The sequence below is a fragment of the Heliangelus exortis genome, chromosome 2, assembly GCF_036169615.1.
Source record: "Heliangelus exortis chromosome 2, bHelExo1.hap1, whole genome shotgun sequence".
NCBI classification, from domain to species: Eukaryota; Metazoa; Chordata; class Aves; order Apodiformes; family Trochilidae; genus Heliangelus; species Heliangelus exortis.
In genome coordinates, this window is record NC_092423.1 from 50,207,137 (window position 1) to 50,229,288 (window position 22,152).

Genomic DNA, 22,152 nt, shown 5'->3' on the forward strand with positions numbered 1-22,152 from the left:
GGGACGAGGCAGAGGTGAGGCCGTTGCGCGGGGGGATATGCCCCGCAGCACCGCGCAGCCGCCGCCGGCGGAAGTCAGCGCTGTGCCGGCTGCGCCCCGCCCGGCAGGGGAAGTGAAACCGAAATGCGCAACGTGGAGGGCGGGGAGCGGAGGGGGCGTCGCCGCGACCTCGGCGTCCGCCGCGGCTCTGCCCGCCGGGCCCATGTCCCACAGGGCGCGAAGGGGGCAGGAGGAGGTGGAGGAGCCGGGGGTGGAGGAGGAAGAAGCAGCGGCGGCGAGGGGCAGCCAGGCGCGGCCCAGGAGCCATCCGGAATCCACGGCGAGCGGCGGCAGGACCCAGGACCGGCATGAGAGGAAACGGAAGAGGCAGGAGGCGCAGCAGCTCCAGAAGCTCCAGCACCTGGAGTCCTTGTAAGGAGGAGGAGGAGGAGGAGGAGGGGAGGGCAGCCCGGGGCTCCCGCCCCTGTCCAGGAAGCCACGGAGGCCTCGGGCCTCGCCTGGCCGCCCGCTCACCCCCCGCCTCTGCTCCGGAGGCATTTGGGGCTCGTTTCTAAGTGCAGGGTTGGGGTTGATTTTTTGTTTGTTTTTATTGTGCCCCTGGCCCTGCGGAAGGCAGAGGCCCGTTCCCTTCTCGCTGTGGCTGCTCCATCTTCCTCAAATTTTAAAAGCGTCCCACTTTATACACAAGTGTGTCTGTGCTTCGGTTGTGCACCTCCGGTGTCTCTCGGAGCGGTACCGGGCGGCCTCGCCGGTGTCCCCGGCCACCCCAGAGCCGGCGGCGGGTTCGGGCAGCGCCGTGCTCCCTGCGGGGTCGCTTGCAGAACCGCTCGGTGACTTAACCACGACTTGGGGCTGGGGCAGCGGGGAATGGGTCTCCTCAGGTTCCTAGAAGTCTGGGAGTTGAAGCATAGAAGACGGGGTTGTTCAGCCGGTTTCCACTCGAGTGGATTACAGAAAAAAATAAGATAAAAGGTTTGAGATCTGCCCAGTGACAGCAATCTGTGCTGCTGTGAAAGGTTTATGGTATTTCATTGACACGGGTTCAATGGAACAAGAAAATATGAAGGTTCACAAGAACATGATTTTCTCCTTTCCAAATGAGAGTAAAAAATCTGCTATGCACTACATCGCACTAATAAAGTTATTGTTACAAAGACAGTTTTGTAATGTCGTGGCGTTTAACTCTTTAGCAGATGCACTTTCTCAGTTGCTGTGCTCCACATGGCACCTGCTGGCTATTTGGAGTTGAGTAAAATCTTGCATCTACTTTTAACTCGAGAGAAATGCTGCGGGAAGGATCTTAGATTGGTGGGTAAGGTTCTGTCATTAGGCTTAGTACACAGAAGATGATGAAATTATTCATATATTCTAGGTTTGGCTGGCAGAGATAAACATAAGGACTTGACATTTGCAGCTGATAGTGTCTATGATACAGCAGTGATGTAAAGAAATCTGGATCAAAATCCATCCCTTTTAAATAGTGTAATGGAAGTGGTTATTCTCCCACAGGAACATGAATCTGAAGGATGTTTCCAAGAGATATGTGTGTTAATATGACAAATATTTCATCTCAGTTGCTTTGCATCCATGTATCAGTGTTCCGATACAGCTCTTGGTGATTATTGATAGTGTAAAATACAAGGGAGCACGTGAGGTGAAGGTTTTAACTCCATGCCATTGAAATACTGTATTTTTTTATAGATTTATTTGTCTGTACTTAGCTGCAGAGTAACAATATTTCTATTGCTTTTCAGCTATGAGAAACCTCCCCCAGGGCTAATTAAGGTTGGTAAATATATTGCAGTATATTTTCAGTATTATAAGGGGTTTTCACACAACATGTCTTTTAGCTGTTTATCTTAAGTGTCTAGGTTACCTATGTAAATTACAGAGAGAAGTAGTGGCCTCCAAGGGAAAACTCAGATCTCCTGTTAGTAGCCAGTCTCTTTCCTTTGGTGAATCCATAGTGAAGTACCCAGAATGAAATACCCAGAATCAGATAGGATAATACCATTTTTTTCATCACCTTTTAGTGTGCACGTAATGCAGTACCTAATAGTGCAGATAGAAGGGAACCATTTATGGTGAAGCAGATTTTCAGTTTGAATGATGTGTTTTCAATATTCTTCTCCATTGCTTATATGTAAAAATGCTTTGCTTTCATACTAATTATTACTTCTGCCAAATGTGTATATCTAAGCCATAATCTGTTTTGTGTTGTAAAGGCTGTTTCTGTTATGTCATTAGGAAGAGGAAAAAAGAACTTCTTGTCTGTTAGGTTTTCATTTATATTATTTATTTAAATAAATTACTAAAACAAATGGGCAGGAATGGAACTAATGTGGCAATAAAGTTCAGACTTTATGGAAAATTCAAGGGTCAGGGAAAAAAATTACTTTATGCTATTAAGAGGATCAGGTATTTTAGATTCTTCATGTCTTACAAGAAAAAGAAATGCTAGAGGGGAAGTAGATTCCATGTTAAGTGAAGGCCTACACACTTTAAATATTAGTTTTTACAATGTTAACAAAAATAATTTTATTGTCCTTATCTTCTTCTGTAGGAGAATGAAACAAAACCAGAAGACTGCATACCTGATGTTCCAGGCAATGAGAGTGCACGAGAATTCCTGGCACATGCCCCAACCAAGGGGCTTTGGATGCCATTGGGAAAAGAAGTCAAAGTCATGCAGTGTAAGGCTGAAAATATTCCAATATTCCAAAATATTGGACCTTCATGTAGCCATCCATTTACTCTGGGGGAGGGCAGAATGTTGGGTGGACAGATGACAAGGTCCAGGTAGATTGGCATCATACTGATATAACAGCAACCAATACCTTGAAGGCTGTAATAGCCTTGGATTTTATGGGCATTACATTTACCAGCATTATACCTGTACCTGTTTTGTTCCAAAAACTTGAAAATATTTTGCACAAATACCTTTTTTGCTTTCTTACTCTGGTCTGGTTAAAAAGTGCAATTCACCCCTTGCTTTTGATCTTTAAAGGCTGGAGATGTAAACGTTACGGACACAGAACGGGAGACAAAGAATGCCCATTCTTTATCAAAGGCAACCAGAAATTGGAGCAGTTTCGAGTAGTGAGTACAAATACTGCAGTGTTACTGCTTGTTTGTTTTGATATTGATGATGTGGAATCTTGCAAATAAAGAGAAACCTGCTAGACAGTGCTTTATTAAGGACTTTTCCTCTGCCTCTGGAATAATATAGATGCCGAAAATCTCCTAATAAGGGAAACTACAGATGTGGTTGGATGTTTGATTACTATGCAGAAAGTCTGCTCTTTGAGAGGAAAATCAGTAATTTTTACATTTAAATGGGAAATCTTCAAGAACCTGTTTCAACCATTATATTCAGCTTTTGTGATTAAAATGCCAATACAACAAAAAATGTTTAGTCAGTCTTGAGCTGCCCACATTACAGTTGCTTCAAGCCTTCCACTCTCACTGTGAACAATCACATCATGAAGCCCGTTGTCTAGGTCTAATCCAGTCATTGTCTACAAGTCTGATCTCTTGTTACAGGAGGCTACATCACAGTTCTGCAGATTTTTTCTGCATGACCTCCTCTCATCACTTTGAGTCTTATGCCCTCATTTCTGTCCTTGAAAAATGCAAGCTGGACTTTGTCCAATGAGAATGCTACTGCAAAGAGTATTTTCTGCCCCCTTTCATGATCAGAATGCTTCTCTTCATTTTTCCTCAGGCTTCTTTGTTGCATCAAGCTCTTGCCATATGTCCAAAGCATTTGCAACATCTTTCATTTGCTACTGACATTTTAATTCCCACCTTGGGTCAGCATCTGGTATCTGTTCTCTGTTGAACTTGTTTGCTCAGTCTTTTGAAACAAATGATGTGGCACTCAGTGCCATGGTCTGGTAACCACAGTGGTAGTGGAATAAGGGATGAACTTGATGATCTTTTGCTGCATTCTTGCATGGTGTGAGCACCTTAAGTATCTGTAAAATTTGCTATCTCCTTGCACAACAGTTTCGCTGCAATGTCCATTTAATTTAAAAATAACTGATTTAAGAACCAGTAATGGTAGCATATAATATGTTAGGACAACTCCAGCTTCATTATCTGTTTGTCTTACAATCCTTGCTTCTGTATTCTTCTCTTTTTATATGCAAGTTTTTAAAATATGCTGTAAGTGCACAACTCAATATTTTGAATTTAAATGTTCCTTCCATGTCTTTCTATTCGGATATTCCTATTTCTATATGTATAGAGTTCTCTCAGTTAGCTGTGATGGGAGAGGGAGAGAGGTATACCCAGAGGAGAGGTCCCCTTCATTAGTAATGTAACTAGACAAGCTTTTCCTGAAGTTAAAAAAAAGACAAAAACCAAATGAACAATGTTAAGTCTGAGAGTATACTTGTGAATTAAGAGCTTGGTAAATGTATTTTATCTTTTGATAAAAGCCTGTTGGATTGGATTGCTTTGGTTGATTTTTGTAGGAAAATACTTGATATATACTGTTTTTTTACCAACACCGGATTTTCTGTTTTCCACTTTAAAGGCACATGAAGATCCAATGTATGATATAATAAGGGAAAATAAACGTCATGAAAAAGAAATGAGGTAAGTGTGTTTCTGTAGTAAACTGCATTTTCAACTTGGTTTTCATTTTGATAATATGATACTACTGTATAGGTGAAATTTTGATTTAAGCTACCCTTACCAGCTCAGAACATCTTAAAATGGCAGTTTCTTTATGTTGTCAGACAGTAATGCTTTTCTGCTTTCTCAATAATCAATCAGTAGTACTTCCTACCTCTTTATTTCTTTTAGCTTCTATATATTTCCTAAAAGAAAGCTAAAAGAGGAGTCATATTCATCCATGACATAATATTCAGGTACTAGAGGTCAGTTTTGGTTTAGGACTAAAAAGACGGTTTGAGGTTTGGTTTTTTATTTCACTGACTTCACTGAAATGGTTTCTAAAATCTGATACATCAGAGTGCCTTCAGTAAACACAAAGGGAAATCATAGGAAGATTGCCTGTCTAAATATCTCTGCATCCCAAGCAGAGGATTCTCTGTCAGTTTCACTGGCATGATCTCTGTACCATCAGAGTAATGAACATCATAACATCATAATCCCAATATTCATCTACATGGATAAGAATAGAACTTCTTATGGTGGTCTGGAGGTAGCTGTTGCCTCCTTATTTGGCACACATAAATATTGGCTAATAAGCAGGTCTGTCTTTGATATCCCATGGGATGGAAAGTCCCTGAAAACAGACCAATCTGTTCCTCTCAAAAAAGAGGTCTGAGAAAACTGCATCAGGAGTGTAATTCAGCAGAAGAGAAAATGTTACCTTGCCCTTTGCATGCAGCTTCTATTTCTCAAACTAGGAAGGAAACAGCTGAAAGCTAGGAGAAACTGTTACAGGTAGAGGAGATTCTCATTCATGTTTTTTAAACTCAGGATACAGCAACTGAAGCAGCTCCTGGAGGATTCTACCTCAGAAGATGATGGTAACAGTGATGATGAAGAAGATAGCAGCAGCTCCACTTCCTCAGAAGGTAAACATAAGAAAAAAAAGAGAAAGAAAGAAAAGAAAAAAAAAGAAAAGAAGAAGAAGAAAAAGAGAAAACGAAAATCATCTAAATCTAATGACAAGTCAGAATCTGACTGACAGCAGTCTCCTGCTGCATGCTCATTGACCTCTACTTGTGAAATACAAGGAAAGATCCAAAGAATGAGGAAGAAATGACCAGAAAGGGTTTATTAAGCTTAGATCATCCAGATGGATACATACAGCATCCTACACTGGCTGGCCTCTTCTGTCCCTCTGCAGTGCAGCAGTCAGAAAGGAGAGAGCTGCATTAAATAACACTCAGTCACCCATATCTTGGTACTGTAAAGCCTGTGCTAGCAGTCACCCATCTTGCTCAAGTTTGGCCTCTGCTTTGCCACCCACATGTGACTATCAGCAGAAAAGTGGTGACTACCAAGGTATCACCAACAAATCTGCAGAACCCAGCAGACCGTCCATCGAAGTCTCTTTCCTCCATGAAGTTATTTTATTATATACAAATGCCTCATTGTAACAGGACTTCAGTTTGCACTGTGCAGAGCACTTACATTTCACTTACAGTAAGCAGGTTGTACTGCATTTTGGTTTTTTTTCTCTGCATACTGCCTATGTGCTGAAGTTCGTTGTACTTATTCTAGTACTGGCCCCCAGGGAAATAAAAAAGCACTGCTGAAGGGGGAAGAAAAAGCTAACCAACTTTACAACAAAACTGCTGTGTCAGCAAGACTTGAGTTTTTTGTGTGTAGTAAAAAAACATCACTGTTAATACACACAATTCTACAATACCTAAAGTGTTCTTCACTTAGTAGCAAACTTTAATGATGTTAGGTGTTCAACTTTATTGTACAAAGGTAGTGGGTTTAGTTATTTAAAAGGGGAGGGGGCTCATGTTAGAAATTAAAAGAGAGTAATTTCTACATACACTTCAGTATCAGTTGTTTTGATACATTTGAGATTTTTTCCTTTTAAAAAGGCTTGGGGAAGTAAACTCATGTTTACTAGCATTATTTAGTAATTTATGAATCATCTCACAAGAATATAAGTGAGTAAGGCTTTCAAAATTACTTTCAGCTACACACATGTAAGCTTGTCAAGTAGTAAACAGTAAACAATGCATAAGCAGGAAGAAACATACTTAATTGACCTTGTGGGCTGACCATTCTTTTATTTTAAATAAACTTGCAAGGCAGACTTGACTAGAAAGATTGAAATAACTATAAACTGCATTCAAACAAGCATCTTTTTGAAGCATCAAGGCAGAGTGCTACAAAGCTGCAATTTGAGGACCTGGATGATGTATATGGGTACTCTGTGCTAAAGGAGAAAGAAAAATAGTTGTGCTTTGAAAACACTTAGAACTTAAGCTCAGTGCTTACATTGGAAAAAACCCCAAACATATAAAGCTCTAACATAAGTAGAGTGAGTATTATCAACAAAATCAAGGAACCATAGACTAAAAGGCATTTAAGACCTTTTTTTATTTTCTTCTCCTGAAAGCTTTGGAAAAGGAGACAGGGTAATGTATACATTAAAATGCATTTTTTCCCTCCTGCATCTTGGAGTCAGTAATAACCCCCCATTGCTTGCTATTTACAATAAATATATTCCAGGAGAAAAGCAAGGTAGTCAAGGCCTACTTACAAAAAAGATCTTCATTTTTAGAGCTTGAGTGTGGAATTGTGCTTTATTATTTAGCAAATATCCCAGTGATGGGATTTAGTGGCGACTCCTGGTATTTCCCTGTGCCAGCACCATCATCAACAAATTCAAAGCTCCAGGCTCTTTCACCAGAAAATGATTTAACAGCAGAAATAGAATGAGGAGATTTATAATGGTGTGGCTCTTGTGTATTGCCACATTTGGTGCTGGGAAAACCCTTGTGTTTATAGCATTGGTGGTTGTTGGGCAGATGCAGGCCACAGATAGAATGCACCTCATCCACTCCAAGAGAATTTGTACTTAAGTTTGTCTAGAGCAGAGCTACCCTAAAGATTTCTTCAGTTACTTTAGTTTTACCATTTAAAACATAAAACAAACTCCTTATCTATTAGCCCATTCCCTGCTAATGGGTCCTTGCCATTTAACCTACTAGGGTTTTTGAACAATCAAGAAAAATACTATAAAGGACCAGGCTCTAGTTCCTGTCAAATGGAATTTACAAGTTGGTTTTGAGACTCCAAATTGTTGTTTTGTACCAGGCTGAAGGTCTTTTTTAACCCAGCATCTTTCTCTGCTCCTGTTCAATAGTGGGTGCCTGTGCAACAGAGCAATGCAAACTCTAGTGTTATTTCCATTATTTCACCAGGATGCTGTTTCAACCTCTTCAGCTTATAGTGCAGATACTTTGAAATGCAGGTTATGTTTTTAGTGTACAGTAGCTTTGCATGTTATTTTTTTCTTTTACATCCAATCACTTCTAAGCTTTGCAGTTTCCTTCAGCTAGGAACTCTAAAGATTAATTAACAATTAGTGGAAAAACCAGATTTGTTAGTTTTCCTCTGTACACCCTAGTTCCTGTAATGGAAGGCATGTGAACAACTGTTTCTTACAGATTTTTCACCAGATCATTACCAGTTAGTATAGTTCTCTATCATGTCCCATGAAGACTTCAGTAGTTCCCTGTTGAAACTCCTAAGAACAGAGACAATTTCAAATTACAGCTAACAGTTTCAGTAGAGTAAGGTATTGAGTAGTGCTTACTGGCAGCCAGTGCTGGAGTGCTGACAAGCATGATTCATTTCATCATTTGGCATTTTAAGTAGCATGAAAGCTGTCATTTAAGAAACTGTAGGTCTTTTAGAAATATGTAGACTAGAGAGAAATACCAACATGTATTTATAGTAAAGGAAATTTCTTCTATGTAGACAAATCTAGAAAGCAGGGTAGAAAGCTATATTCTTAAAAGACTGATGAAGCTTATTTTTTTTAGATCTTAAACATTGAACTATTTGTCAAAGAAACTTTTTTTTCTTCCTAGCAATCCTTGCTGTCTTTGTATACATGTATATTTTAATTGGAAAGTTCTTTTGAAGCCTGAGTGGTAGTAATAGTGTAATTTTATAATCCCATGAATCTAAGTAAGTGTGAAATGCAGCTACAGCATGCCTCATAGGTAACAGATTGACAAGTCTTAAGCTCCCACACCTGTTTATCTTAATACATTGATCCATCCTTCTCAGAAAGATTATTTCAGAAAAAAATACTGACATCTGTTTAACTTCTTTGGCCATGAAATTACTTAGGGTTTATAGCCTTGTTGACTGAGATGTCTGATGGCAGTGAGCCAGTCAGGGGAATTTATTTTTGTTTTTGTTCCAACGGTGCATTTGCTTTTCCTTTGTATGGCTACAGTTAGCATGCAATGAAGGTTTTTTTGCCATTGGCTTGTCTTCCATTGTTTGATTTTAACAAAGATCTCTAAATCTTTCCCAACATAAGGCAGAAAGCAGGACATTGTGAAAGGGAAAGCATTACACCACACAGACGGTACCAAATTGAAAATTAAAATACAGAATTAAAACCTGGCAAAATAAGCCACTGTGCATCTCAAGTGGTTATACCACACCCACTTTGCAGAGGTTTTAGTTAGCTACAAATAATAATTCAGAAATTCTGAGTCACAGACAGTAAATCTGTCCAAATGAAGCTCCCAGTTTGGCAGTCTCAGAGGCTTCTAAGGCTTGATACTTGTGTGCCAAGCAGCAAATAGATTCTTCAGCTGCCCTTCAATAGATGCTGCAGAGAGCATGTGAAATCTCCAGAGGCTCTGCAGTGCTACTACAGTTACAAGCTGGTAGTACTGCCAGCACAGCAGTTACTCATCACGGGGCCATCTAGCTTCAGTGCTAACAGAAGTTGACACGTATGTGCATCAGTTGCAAATTAAAGCTCAAATATCACTGTGGCTATCTACCTGGCCAAATAAAAAGAGCCTGGACTTCAATTCACAGCCTTTTAAAATGCAGTTTTGTCTTTCACAGCCTTTCTGAAGCATGGCCCTTTTACCCACTGGAATGTTAAACTTAATCATAGGCCAGTTGATTTAAGATGTAGCCCACAGATCATCCATGGTGCAGAGTGAAGATGAAGCCAAGCAGACAATTTAGCTTCAAAGTCTCAGGACTAGTACTGTCAGAGCACACCACATACAACATTATCTAAGAAGCATTTCTAGGGCATGAGAACATCCACACTACTTTAAACATTGGTGTGGATCCATAGCACTGGCACACTACAAGATGTTAAGCATTTATAGTTTTACATAGTATTTATTTTCAGATGAAGAGCTGTCTAAACACTCCTCCTGCTACTCCCTCATATTCTTGGGAGCTGGCATCACCAGGCCCCAGATTGCTTCTGACATCTCCATAGAAAGCACAAGTACCTGTGAAAGGATGACTAGCGTGATCTTTGGAGATATTAGCCATTCCCAAAAATGTTAGAGTGCCATCTAACAGTGAGGTCATGAATATTCCTTTATCAGACAAGCAGCAAAAGACAAACAATTAAGTCTATCATCAGGATTGGCTTAGTATTGAATCCCAAAGCTACACTTCAGTTCAGTGAAAAGATCATCAATCCTTATCTGTAAGTCTCTGATAGTTCAGGAGTATTCCTGGGTCATTATTTGTGGTCTTCAATTGAAGACGTTCTACCACTCATTTTTCCACATTGGAATGAAGTCTATCCCCCTCTAAGTGCAGCAGCTTCCTGTATCAGATATATAAGAGCAGCAGCCCTACATTTTCCAAAGTTAAAAAGCTCCATGCTTGAATTAATTCTGTTCCTCTTTTTTCTTTGAAGTTCTAATGGAACAGAGGTTTTGTGCAGCACTAAACACCAATTAAGAATTTGCACCCCTTATTTTCTTGCATTGCTTAGGGTAGGGAGGAAATTCATCACAGAGTTAATGTGTATCCTCTCTTCTAACAACTTGGAGTGAAGACTACAATTAAAGTAGCTATTGACCAAAAAAGTATTATTAAAATAACAGAAAGATCAAGGATGAGTTGGGTAAGTAAACATCAATATTCATTGCTGTGGAAAAACAGCATAACCTCAGTTACAGGTCAGACTAGTAACAGGTAGGCACAAAACTTGAATGCAGTTACAGAAAATGCTAATTTTATCTAGAAGGTAACTATAGGGTATATGCAACCTTGAGAGAGGAGACAGAAGACAAGTGCTGTCTGTCCACCCCATATTAAAGAAAGAGGCCTAGTTTTATCATCTTGGTTCTATAGAGACTTTTCTGTAAACCGTTACCAAGGACAATATCAACTGTAATAGAAGTCATTAGGAAAAAGTCAGGAAACTGGGCACACTTGTTTTAAAAAATTTACCTGTGAAAACATTTCACCTTCTTAGTCCACCTCACCATGTTAGGGGCTTCACAGAAGACTCTTAAAAGTCTCCACAGAAAAAGACGGAGAGGGCAGCACACATCAACTCATGCTTTAGCTTTAGTATTCAAAGGTGCTTTAGAAGAGTAAAATCTGAGGAACTGTGTTGAAACTTCAAGTTGGTACTGGATACAGATTTAACTGTATTTTTACATTTTAACAAAACCAAATCAGCCAAAAATCCAGCTGATGGAAGAGAATCTTTTACCCATTTCCACATGATACAAACAGATAGGCTTCACAGTCCTGCAGAACAGGGCAGCAGCAAACAGTATGCTGTAACAGTATGGATGCACATGCATCCCTATCTCAAGCTTTTTTGCTTCTATGTACAGATGGAACACAAGCAGTCTCAAAGTGCAATTCTATTAAATTTATTTAAATAGTGGACGTGCTAATTGTAAAAAGGTGACTGTAGTGTCAAATACTTAATGCCATTTTAATAGTGTCCTTAGTCTACAGTGCTACTTCATACTCTGAGAGCACAGCAATTCACAAAATATACAAGAGAAGAAGTAGAGTTTTGGATTTATGCAAACCTCTGAAACATTTTTCCCCTTCTTCCCCAATATTTGAAGTTATCTTCTCTTATAGAGGGACTTCCTTGCTCCATGCCCTAAGGAAAAAAAAAACAAAAAACAAAAAACCCAAAACCAAAAATATTAAGATTGTATTCTCCCTCCAAATAATACATGTCAATTTGCTTCTAAAGAAAGACCAGACATCAGTGATTGCCTTATCCTAATTGCAGGAGAGGATGCTGATGGTTGATACTAGAACAATATACCCAGCTTCCCAGCAAGGAAAAATTCTGCAGGAATGGGGTGGTACTGGGATCATCTGCCAGCCAACAGATTTCCATATGAAACTTGTACCATATTTTGAGTGTGCTCTTGTAACTATACTATTGAATGCATCCAAGAAACACCAACTATTTCTGGGGTAAATAGAAGCAGTATTTAGGATTATGCAAGTTTTGCTAGATGCTTTTACTAAAAAGGACCAACAATTTAACACTGATATTGAAATAATCTGATTTAAGGACTGATTTTTACTAATAAGATGCTTCAGTCTAAGCTTTTATTTCCAAAATACAAGGATTTCTAATCCTTTGTTTAATAAATAAGAGATTGTCTTTAATTCATATACTTCCTGACCAGATATTCAAGTTAGCTTTTCCAGAAGGAACTCTTGTCTTTTAGGTAGCTTCTTATACCTACTGACCATTTTCAATTTATAAAATTTACATATTCTCCCACAAATGCATAAAAGCATATTTATTACTGAACCTACTAAATGAGATTTTACCCTCTGTTGTCTTCCCTGTCTTCCTCCAAAGCAGCAAGAAGGTCCTACTTCATAAAGCTGAGGTTCTTAAAATTACCTATATGCATTTGTGTTGTATAAAGTTACAGTATTCCAGCTGAGACAGACCTCTATCTTAAAGAAAATAATATATTGCAAACTGATACAGAATTCAACAGCTTTAAAAAGTTAGAAAAGTTTGAAAAGCTGTGTGTAAAACAGTGGTTTTGATGACTCTCCTTCACCCTGAAATAAGGTAAGGAACCTAATCTAGTCAAAGCTACAACAGCATTCACAATAAAGGTAAGAGTTCAAAGTTTAGCTAACATTTGTTTTTGCTCATCTGCATACCAAGTATTTGCCATTATGTCACAAGCTATCCAATATCCTTGCAGTTCAAGCCAAGAACCATTAGTACCCAAGAGAGTAATGAAACAATCCCTGTAAGGGTTATAGCTGTCACTGTACACCAACCTCTGCGTACACTGCTCCTTGGCACCTCCCAAGCTTCTTCCACCTCGCATCTCGTGTCTCTGCGTTTGGAAGGTGGCTTGCCTACTCTTTTCTTCTTTGGCTTAACCAAAGGTGGGCACCCTAAATAGCAAGACACAAGTAGTGTTATTTCTGCAAACCATAGTTTGAAAGCAAGTTTAAGCTTGGCTTTCCCCTACTGCTTTGGAGTGTTCTTCTTTCTCCCTTCCCTCTAGTTGCCCGTTTCAGTGGCACATAAAACCAACACAAGCAACAGACTTGCATTTCTACAATATTTAATCACTGTTTAACCATATTTTGGATGCATCATATTTTGGGTCAGAACTTGGATAGGTGTAAGCTCACAAAAAAAATCTCAGTGAGAGTTGTCTAATTCTATTCTTGTTCAATTTTCAAGTGTTCAAAACTACTCAATAGCTGTCCAAGGATGCAGCTCACCCACTGTCTTGAAAAACCTCAGTGCTTCAGACTTGCTCAGTTGCATGCCACAGGTACACACTTCAAAAAGTCCAATTTATTATACAATATTATTGCCAAAGCAACACATCTTCTTTGGCCAAACCCCCTTACTTGCAGGACATTTAAATTTCAGACACTTGAAGAAACCAGTTCTAAGTTCAGTGACATTTTCAAAAGGATGTACTTTTACTAGCATTTCCAAGGCATCCATTGACATGGACATTTCATAAGGAAGACTCCTGCCTCCTACCACTTGAATGTGATAGCTTCTTCAGACTATGTATGCTGAAAAAGGAGGAAGAGAAAGCAGGGAGTACCAAAGGCCAAACATCCTTAGTACATTGCACTATTTATCAAGTCATAGAAGGGAAGAAAGCAATTTAGGTCATCAGAAGAGATAAGAGGGACACACTGAATTTTAAAGGTAACAAAACTACTTTAGAACTACATTGTTATGAGTTGTTGTGAGGAGCTAGGAGAGGTGCTGTTAAAGGGTTTTCAACTTCTAGTGTGCAGGATAGCAAAAAAATATAATTTAAAGTCTATAGATAGAAAGGATAGAAAGCCTCCTATACAGGAGGCAAATCCCAAACCCCAACATGCTCAAGCAATAAAGCAATGCAGAGAGCAAAGGAATCCTCTTTAAAGAATAATCTACTGGGCTGTTGGTACTGGAAACCTGATGTATATTATCACTGAACAGAAGAGAAGCAAAAGTCTGTTCTGAAGATAACTTCCCACTCTATTATTTGGTAGACTTGAAAGCATGTGACACAGGAAAGTAAATATACTCATAGTACAACAAATTCTGCAGTTGTTCCAACAGCACTTGCACCAAGATACACCCTTGGAGAGTATCTAGAAACAGATAATTCCAAGTAGACCTTAGCTGTAAAGAAAAAGCATTCTGCTTCAGGATGAAGAGATACAGAAACCTTTCTGCCTTTCACTTTGTCAGACTAACTTTGGTTTGTTCATCTTTTCCTTAATCACATAAACATTATTTGCACTCAGATGTCCTTTAGCAGTAGTAGGACAACTTATTGGTCCATGCTGGTTTCTCTCAACATTGGCCTATGTAGTAACCACATAGGACTTCCTATATTTTCTGCTCATCAAAATTAGGAACTACCACTGCATGTGCACTCAAGAGGAGCATTATCTGGGGAAAGTATTAATACTACAGTTCATGGAAGCAGCAACTTTGGGCAAAGAAGGGCTTTGCTTGGCCACAAATCATTTGATGCTTTCATTTCCCATGGTACCTTTAAGAAAGTATCTATAATGCATCTTTTTTTTACATGTTTGTGTTTGAAAAGGAAATAAACATAACCTGAGATGTACTGACAGGCATCTGATCAATATTAAACCAATGGAATAGATGTTATTATCTTAAAGCCTTATCCAAATATTATAAGCTTGCAGTTTTGTATCATATTCCTTAAGAACAGAAAAGCATGGAGAAAATAAGTTGTACCTTGTTCTGTGTTTTTGGCTGAGGGCAAGAGATTACCATGCATTTGGCTGGTAAATTTGGGTTTAGCACCACTTCTAATCCAATACTCTTCAGGTGGCATCCCCATGTTCTCCCTTAAAAGCCTTCCTAATGAAAAGAAGTTGATTTAAAAAGTCAGTATTTAGTTTTGCTAATGTCAATATACTGTTTCATTCACCAGTCAGAATGCAAAGCTTAGCTACAAAATCTAATTGTAAGCTTCTATAAAAATAAAAAACTTGGTTTTTAGGAGACCCCACTTGACAAAACTTACAAGCTGCTTAGTTTACACATTGTGTAGAAATAAAATAATATGGAGTCTATTATAAGTAGATCACTCTGTTTTAGCTGCTGTTCACAATACAAGACACAAAACAGCAGCCACAAACTGAAGTGCCCTCATAAGCAGTTATGAGCCTCAACTGATAACATAACTGTTTATTCTCAGTTCAGATTAATCCAATTTCTACCAATATCTACCTTTGATTAATCATTCTTCTCCAGTTAATAGTTAGTAATTTCACACTTGCTTTATGAAAACAAACCAGAACTTTTGCTAAGAGTACTATAACTACCATTAAAAAAATAAAAGTTTGACTCTTCTACACAGGGCATGGCCACCACATTACAATGATCTTAATCCTGTTTAATCCACCTGGCATGGGTCTTTGATGGGGAAGTGAGAACGTCTGTGTAAATTTGCCTGCTGGGTTTATGAGATATTATTAAACAATGGTCAATACATAGCTAAGAGGACCTTAAGCTTTTCAAACGACAATTTATTAATTGCCATATACATCAGAAAGGTAAGTATATCAAATCTAACTCACAGGAGTTTCTGCAAAATTCTCTGCTGGTTGTGACGATGCAGAATCTTCATGCAATAGTTAAAAAACTAATCATAAGAAACACCCTCTGCCTCAAAATAAGCTGTTCTGCAGTACTTCTCTTAAGCCAGACCTGAAGCTCTGCTTGTACCCCTGGTTCAGACTATAATTTGCAACTGCAATTAGGTGTTCTTTGTGTGTTCTGTTGAGCAGCACTTTGCCCTCAGCAATCTGCTTACCTCCCAAGAATTTCCGTAGCACTCGCTGGTGTTCAAGTCCTCTTCTTGCCGTAGGCCTCTTTCTTCCATAATACCCACAGTCACTGTACACAACCTCATCTTGTCCTTTCTCCTTTGGCTTGTAAACTACACCAATGTTTTCACCAAGCCCACTCCTAGTTTTTATTTTCTCTTGAGCAGGCCAGCTAATTAATTGAGCTGGTATAACATTTTTAGGTGGTTTCCAAAGTAGCCTCTGCCCAACTTGGTAGAAACTTCCTTTACTAGATGTCAAGATTCCAAACGGAGTGGCTTCTTCAAAGAAATACTCAATTTCATCCATGTTGTCATCATCATCATCTTCCTCCTCCTCCTCTTCCTCATTGTCATTCTCCTCTCCATCTTCATCATCCTCTTCTCCCTTCACAGGGTATTCTTCAGAGTCCTCAACTTCTGACAAACTCTTAGCTGTTTTTTTCTTGAGGGAATCGATTTTTTTATAACTAGAAGACCTGGGAAGAGGCGCCAACTTTTTTCCTTTGCAGGAAGCCTCTTTAGTCTTCACAGTTGAAGAGTTTTTGGCATCTTGGTCATTCAAGCTGTTCACCTGCTCCCTTCCTACAACTTCATCCTCGTTAAGGGACCCACCACTTTTTATTTTCTCTTTCTCCAAGCCCTCTGTACTTTTCTGGAAAGTATACATGCTTTTCTGAAGCACACAGTCAGGGACAAAAAAAGATACTGGGGCATTATCAATTGATGAGCCTTCCTCTCTAGAGGACATGTCATCAGAAGAAATACTGAGTACACTTCGACGTTTCCTTTGTGGCAAACAAACATTATAGTTGTAGTTTGCATCCATACTGTCCAAGCAAGCCAGCCAACTGCTAGGGGGAACATACTTCTCAATTGATTCCTCACACCAAATACTTCTATCTGTTTGACTTTCAGTGGTTACATTGTGGCTTAAATTCAGCCTTTTCTGCTGAAAACTCAAGTCACTCATTACCTCTATACTAGATGGAAATTGTCCTGCTTGTTGACTAGAGCTGGGCTCTTCTTGAGAGGTTTTTGAGCTTGTAGATTTTTTAGAGCTAGATTTCTTAGCTGCAGCCACATCCTGTCTTACTACTGGTTCATCCATGCTAACAGATCTTGACAGTTCTGCCATTTGCACCACCATGGCTTCACCTGGGGGAGATTTTCCCCACTGACTTGTATTCACCTGTTTTTCTGCATCCAGGTGCACTTCATTACTTTTGACCTCTTTTTCTTGCACAGTTTCAACACCCTGTTTTGAGGCAAGAACAGCTTTTCTCTCATCTAAGTAAGCTCCTGGTACCCTTTTCTCCCCTTCATGAGGGCTATATAGCATTCCTTCACATGAGCTAACAGAAAATAAGTCACGCTGCACTATATTGTCTGGGACTGGTTTACCACTGGCCACATCATACAGAGGGATAGTTTCTTTAAAGGACTTCCACAGTTGAATAGCTGGAGAGCCATTTCCATATTCTATCCTCACTTCTTCCTTCTCAAAGGCATAGCTTCCAGTAGGAAGATTTCTATACTGTGTAGAGTTGGAAGGGCTCTTGTTAGGAAACTCTCTGTCTACTGCAATGGAAGATCCAGATGAATCTTGTTTCTCTGAGATACTTTCAGTCTCCGTTCCTATACCAGAAGAAACACAGGCCATATTTCCTGCATCACAACCTTTCGTTTCCATACGGATATCTTGATGCCTTTTTTGCTTGTTTTCAGGCTGTCTAGGATCAGTCTGCGTTTCTTTTGTCTCCATTTTTTTCCCAGGGGTACTATAGTGTCTAAATCTTGTTGCATGATAAAACATAGGGGAAGGTGGGGGAACATTAAAATAAGGTCTTCTGTTAATTCTTGCATGCACTGGATGCTGGGGAACAAAAAATCCAGGGTACTCATGAAGTGCAACAGAATAACATGGAAAATATGGATTTCCACTTCGGAAACCTAGATATTGAGGAGAAGAAAAAAACATAAGGGCAAATATGTTTTCTTCCTGAAATAAGTAATTCTGAATAATAGGTGCTGGTATACACGGGGACAGCTACCATATAAGACACATATATAAATAAACCACTCCAGCTTTCAATGTTCAGAAGCAAATTTGGTAGAAAAACCTAGAGGGAGTCTCTTTTTATGGAACAACTTATCTGGACAGCTACACTTCAATCAGAGCTGGACTTTTTTCATTTAAACACACACACCAACTGACTTTCTGTACTTTTGCTGTTGTTATTGTCATAGAACAGTCCTTTAAAGAGACAGGCCCAGATAAAAGTTAACTAGGTACACTATTTACAAGATGTATTTAACAGTATTTTTTTCTGTGAGGGTTGCCTATAATTATCCATACTTACAACACATGCAAATGCATACACAATGCATATACATGTATTAATTGTTAGGCACACTTCAGAACTCTGACAACCACTTGTTACTTTGCTTAGTTTCCATCCCCCAGAAACAGAAGCTTTCCAGCACACAAGTTACGTATTCATACCACACTTCATAAACCAGATCCTTGACAACTAAACCATTAAATTAATTCCCCCCTAAATTCCCAAGAAGCTTGTTAACATAGCTACACATTTGCTTCCTTCACTCTAGAAGTAATTTACTACACAAAACTATGACAGACAGCTGTTATTTACCTTACCTGAAGCAGGTACATAGTATGGATTGTATGCATGACTGAGGTACCACGGATTTGGAAAAGGCTGTTGTGTTGTTGGGTGCGCATAAAAAAAGGGTCGGGTGTTGTTTGTGGAATATGATCCACTTTCTGAAGTTGAAGCAGTATTCATTTTTTGCTTAAACACTGCAAGAGATAAATAATCAGAATCAGCCACTTCACGAGTTTTAAGCTGTAAATTCAGCAGAATTCAGCAGATATTTCTCCACCAGCCCAATAAAATCATATCTATACAGAAAAGAACCGTTTTCCAAACGGAAGGTAGAGAACTGACATTCATATCAAGACCAAAAGCTTTAGTTCTCCTTCACTAAGCAAGCTTTCTATATGCAGCTCTCAATATTGATATTAAAAATACATCTTTTAATACACTTTAAATTCACAGGACACTCACAGGACCAGTAACTTTAATGTACTCTTATATGCACACATCCATATAAGTAATATTCCAATCTGTTTAAAACCAGCCTTCAGTCAATAGCCTTGAACAAGAGGCCCCCTCAACAAAAAACACCAAAAAGCAATAGAAAGTTTAACATAAACAGAAGTTTGGTGCTTTGTGAAGAAAGCATACCTTAATGCAAACACATATGTTATATTTGAAATCATAATAAGAGCTCTATCAATTTGGGACTTTCACTATACAACACTTAATTACAGCTAGGGTAACAAACCAAATATTTCAGTAGCACCATGCTTCTTGTGCTTAAGTTAAAGGGTAGTTAACAAAAAGAAGCAAAATCCCTATGCATAAGTTCATTTAGAGGTATACAAAATTAACAAGACAAAGGGACCTTCCTCTCACACCTATGTATTTCCCCAGGTAACTTAACACACTGAGTTCGTTCCATCCCAAGCCATGCAAGTGATACAACCCTCTCACACATAGCTTGTAAGAAAGAAAAAAAGAAATCAGAGAACACAGAGGTTAAAACACAGGAGTCCAATTCTTCAAGAAAATTTAAACCCTTCAAAGTTACGGAAAAAAAACCCAAACCACATCGGTTTGAAGACCTGCTACAAACTAGCACGCAGTTCAGCCTAGAGATTCAGAAAACTTTCAGGAACACTGGAGCCCTCTTCCGTTTCCATCTAGAACAGCAAGCTCTCGGAAGCACCAAAAAGCAGCTTCTCACCCTCACAGGCCCAAACCTCCTAGAATTATTTCACCCTTTGAGAGTAATGTAGGAAAGAAAAAAAAAAATTAAATCAATAAGCTCTACAAAACCCAAGCTATTCCTACCCTATTAGAGCCCCTCAAAACTAAGGTCCATGCTGCTGCTGTTTATAGCCCAGCAAGAACTAAACAAGTCTTCAGCTCACCTTCTTTATGCAGGCAGCTGCTGCTGCTTGTGCTCTTTCCCCTCCACCTGAGGCTCATTTAACACTGATGGAGGTGGGTGGGGGCTTTGTCCATCAACGTGTGGGAGGGAGAATCAAAACAAAAGGACAGGAATACTGCTAAAAGCCTTCAGCTGCTGTGCAGAGAAAGCTATCAGTCTGGTCATGCAGATACTCAAGCTGCATTCCTAAGTGAATGCAGTGTATATCTGTATCCCTTTTGCAAGACTAGAACTTACATTAAGAAAATCATGGTTGTCAAAGGAAAGTATTTATTACACACCTGCTTAAAACTAATGTTAAAGACACTTCTAGCGGGGAGAAAAACAAATCAGATGATCCAAATCAGATGGCATTTGTTTTTAAAGTTTATCAGTTTCTTAGGACTGACTAAAGGAAGGAATGCTCTTTCAGCCCTTGACAGGCTGGAGAGGTGAGCCCATGCCAACCTCATAAAGTTCAACAAGACCAAGTGCAAGGTCCTGCATCTGGATAGAGGCAATCCCGAGCACCAATACTGCTGGGCAGTGACTGGCTTGAGGGCAGCCCTGAGGAAAAGGACTTGCGGGTTCTGGTGGCTGAGAAGTTCAACATGAGCCATCAGTGTGCACTTGCAGCCCAGAAAGCCAACCAGATTCTGGGCTGCATCAAGAGAAACATGGCCAGCAGGTCAAAGGAACTGATTCTCCCCCTCTACTCAGCTCTTGTGAGACCCCACCTGGGGTATTGCATCCAGTTCTGGAGCCCCCGTTACAGGAGAGACACGGATGTGCTGGCGTGTGTCCAGAGAAGGGCCATGAGGATGATCAGAGGGCTGGAGCAGCTCTCCTGTGAAGGATCAGACTTCAGAGTTGGGGTTATTCAGTCTGGAGAGGAGAAGGCTCCAAGGAGACCTTATTGTAACCTTCCAGTATCTGAAGAGGGCTACAAGAAAGCTGGTGAGGGACTTCTTAGGATGTCAGGTAATGATAGGACTTGGGGGAACAGATTCAAACTAGAGGAGGGCAGATTTAGATTGGAAGTTAGGAAGAAGTTCTTCACCATGAGGGTGGAGAGACACTGGAACAGGTTGCCCAGAGAGGAGGTGGAAGCCCCATCCCTGGAAGTTTTTAAGGCCAGGCTGGACAGGGCTCTGAGCAGCCTGATCTAGTGGGAGGTGTCCCTGCCCATGGCAGAGGGGTCAGAACTAGATGATCCTAAATGTCCCTTCCAACCCTGAAAATTCTATGATAAATATAACAGAAATTTATGAAACAGTGAGTTTTTATTTGATTCTGCTCTGGGTCTTTACAGGAGATGAGAATCTGAGTGGCCACTTCGAAACTTCACCTTCTTACCTCAGTGACAGAGCACCAATGTTGGAGAGATGGTGAGAGAAGGAAGTACAGTTCAAGTAGGGGAGTGACTGGAGAAAAACAGGTGTGGATGCTCAGAGACTGTTTACATTTGTAGGTTGGGAAATTCCTGTAACTTCTGTTTCTTGCTTTCTGTAATGTTCAGGTTAAATTTGTGCTTTGCACTGTGACAAAAATTATAAAATGCCTGGGAAGGATTATTGGTCATGGTGCTCACAGACTTCCGAAGACAAAGCCTTCCTTTTCCAATGACAGCAGCTCTTGCACTGTGTGTACAGGTGACTTGTGTGATATGCATGGGATATTTTAAATCTTTAATTCCTGCAGTCATCAGATTAGGCTTTCACCTTTTAAAGTTAAATTCCTAAGCCTTTATCGTGGCAGACAGATATAATGGGAATTTAAAGGACAAAAAAGAAACAACCCCCCCAAAACAAACAAACAAAAACCCACACCAACCCACTCCTTAGATTTAAGAAGTTGCTTAAGGATTTTTCTTTCCCTCAGTCAAGACTTCAGCCTTCTCCCGCCTTCCTTGCCTGTTGCTTCCCCCCTGGGCCGCAGCCTCAAGGCCTCTCAAGCCTCAGGGAGCGTTCGTTCGTTCGCTAGCTCCAGGGGCAGGCAAACCTCGCCTCTGAGGCTCCCGCATTCGATCAAAAAACAAGTTACAGTTGCTTGGGGCCTCCTCCCGCAGAAGGAAACAACGGGAAGAAGGAAGGAAGGGTGGGATGAAGGCAGGAGGTGAGGTCAGGCCGTGCCGCCCCCAGCACTTGGCCCTTCGCCGCTGGGCTGCGGGGCCTTAGGGCTGCAGTGCCCGCTGCCGCCAGCAGAGGGCGCTGTGTCCGTCCGTCCGTCCGTCCCTCCCTCCCTCCCTCCCACCCCCCCCCCGCTCCATCGAGCTCCCGCGGCTCCTCTCGGGGCCCCTCTGCTGCCCCGCCCCCGGCGCGGGCCGTGTGAGGAG

The 22,152-nt window shown here is 40.2% G+C and overlaps 2 protein-coding genes across 2 annotated transcripts; one reads left to right on the top strand and one right to left on the bottom strand.

Moving 5' to 3' along the window:
• RP9 (RP9 pre-mRNA splicing factor) lies at positions 1-6,253 on the top strand. Its single transcript, XM_071736071.1, has 6 exons — positions 1-411; positions 1,755-1,785; positions 2,564-2,693; positions 3,008-3,099; positions 4,541-4,602; positions 5,455-6,253. The coding sequence occupies exons 1-6, from the start codon at positions 38-40 to the stop codon at positions 5,663-5,665; spliced, it is 900 nt and encodes a 299-aa protein (XP_071592172.1). The 5' UTR covers positions 1-37; the 3' UTR covers positions 5,666-6,253.
• Positions 6,254-11,326: 5,073 nt separating this feature from the next.
• LOC139792556 (enolase-phosphatase E1-like) lies at positions 11,327-22,026 on the bottom strand. Its single transcript, XM_071736072.1, has 6 exons — positions 21,174-22,026; positions 18,460-18,621; positions 15,786-17,750; positions 14,702-14,827; positions 12,748-12,867; positions 11,327-11,584 (listed from the first exon to the last, which is right to left on the bottom strand). Exons 2-6 carry the CDS (start codon positions 18,605-18,607, stop codon positions 11,547-11,549), a joined length of 2,397 nt encoding a protein of 798 aa, XP_071592173.1. The 5' UTR covers positions 18,608-18,621; positions 21,174-22,026; the 3' UTR covers positions 11,327-11,546.
• Between the last annotated feature and the right edge of the window lie 126 nt (positions 22,027-22,152).

Excerpts from the sequence above, each read along its gene's own strand:
- LOC139792556 (XM_071736072.1), bottom strand. The coding sequence starts at position 18,607 with ATGAATACTGCTTCAACTTCAGAAAGTGGATCATATTCCACAAACAAC. Across the intron at positions 17,751-18,459 it reads ATACTATGTACCTGCTTCAG|GTTTCCGAAGTGGAAATCCA; the intron begins GTAAGGTAAATA and ends CTCAATATCTAG. Across the intron at positions 14,828-15,785 it reads GCTACGGAAATTCTTGGGAG|GAAGGCTTTTAAGGGAGAAC; the intron begins GTAAGCAGATTG and ends TCTTTTCATTAG.
- RP9 (XM_071736071.1), top strand. The coding sequence starts at position 38 with ATGCCCCGCAGCACCGCGCAGCCGCCGCCGGCGGAAGTCAGCGCTGTG. Across the intron at positions 412-1,754 it reads CTCCAGCACCTGGAGTCCTT|CTATGAGAAACCTCCCCCAG; the intron begins GTAAGGAGGAGG and ends ATTGCTTTTCAG. Across the intron at positions 4,603-5,454 it reads CGTCATGAAAAAGAAATGAG|GATACAGCAACTGAAGCAGC; the intron begins GTAAGTGTGTTT and ends TTTTAAACTCAG.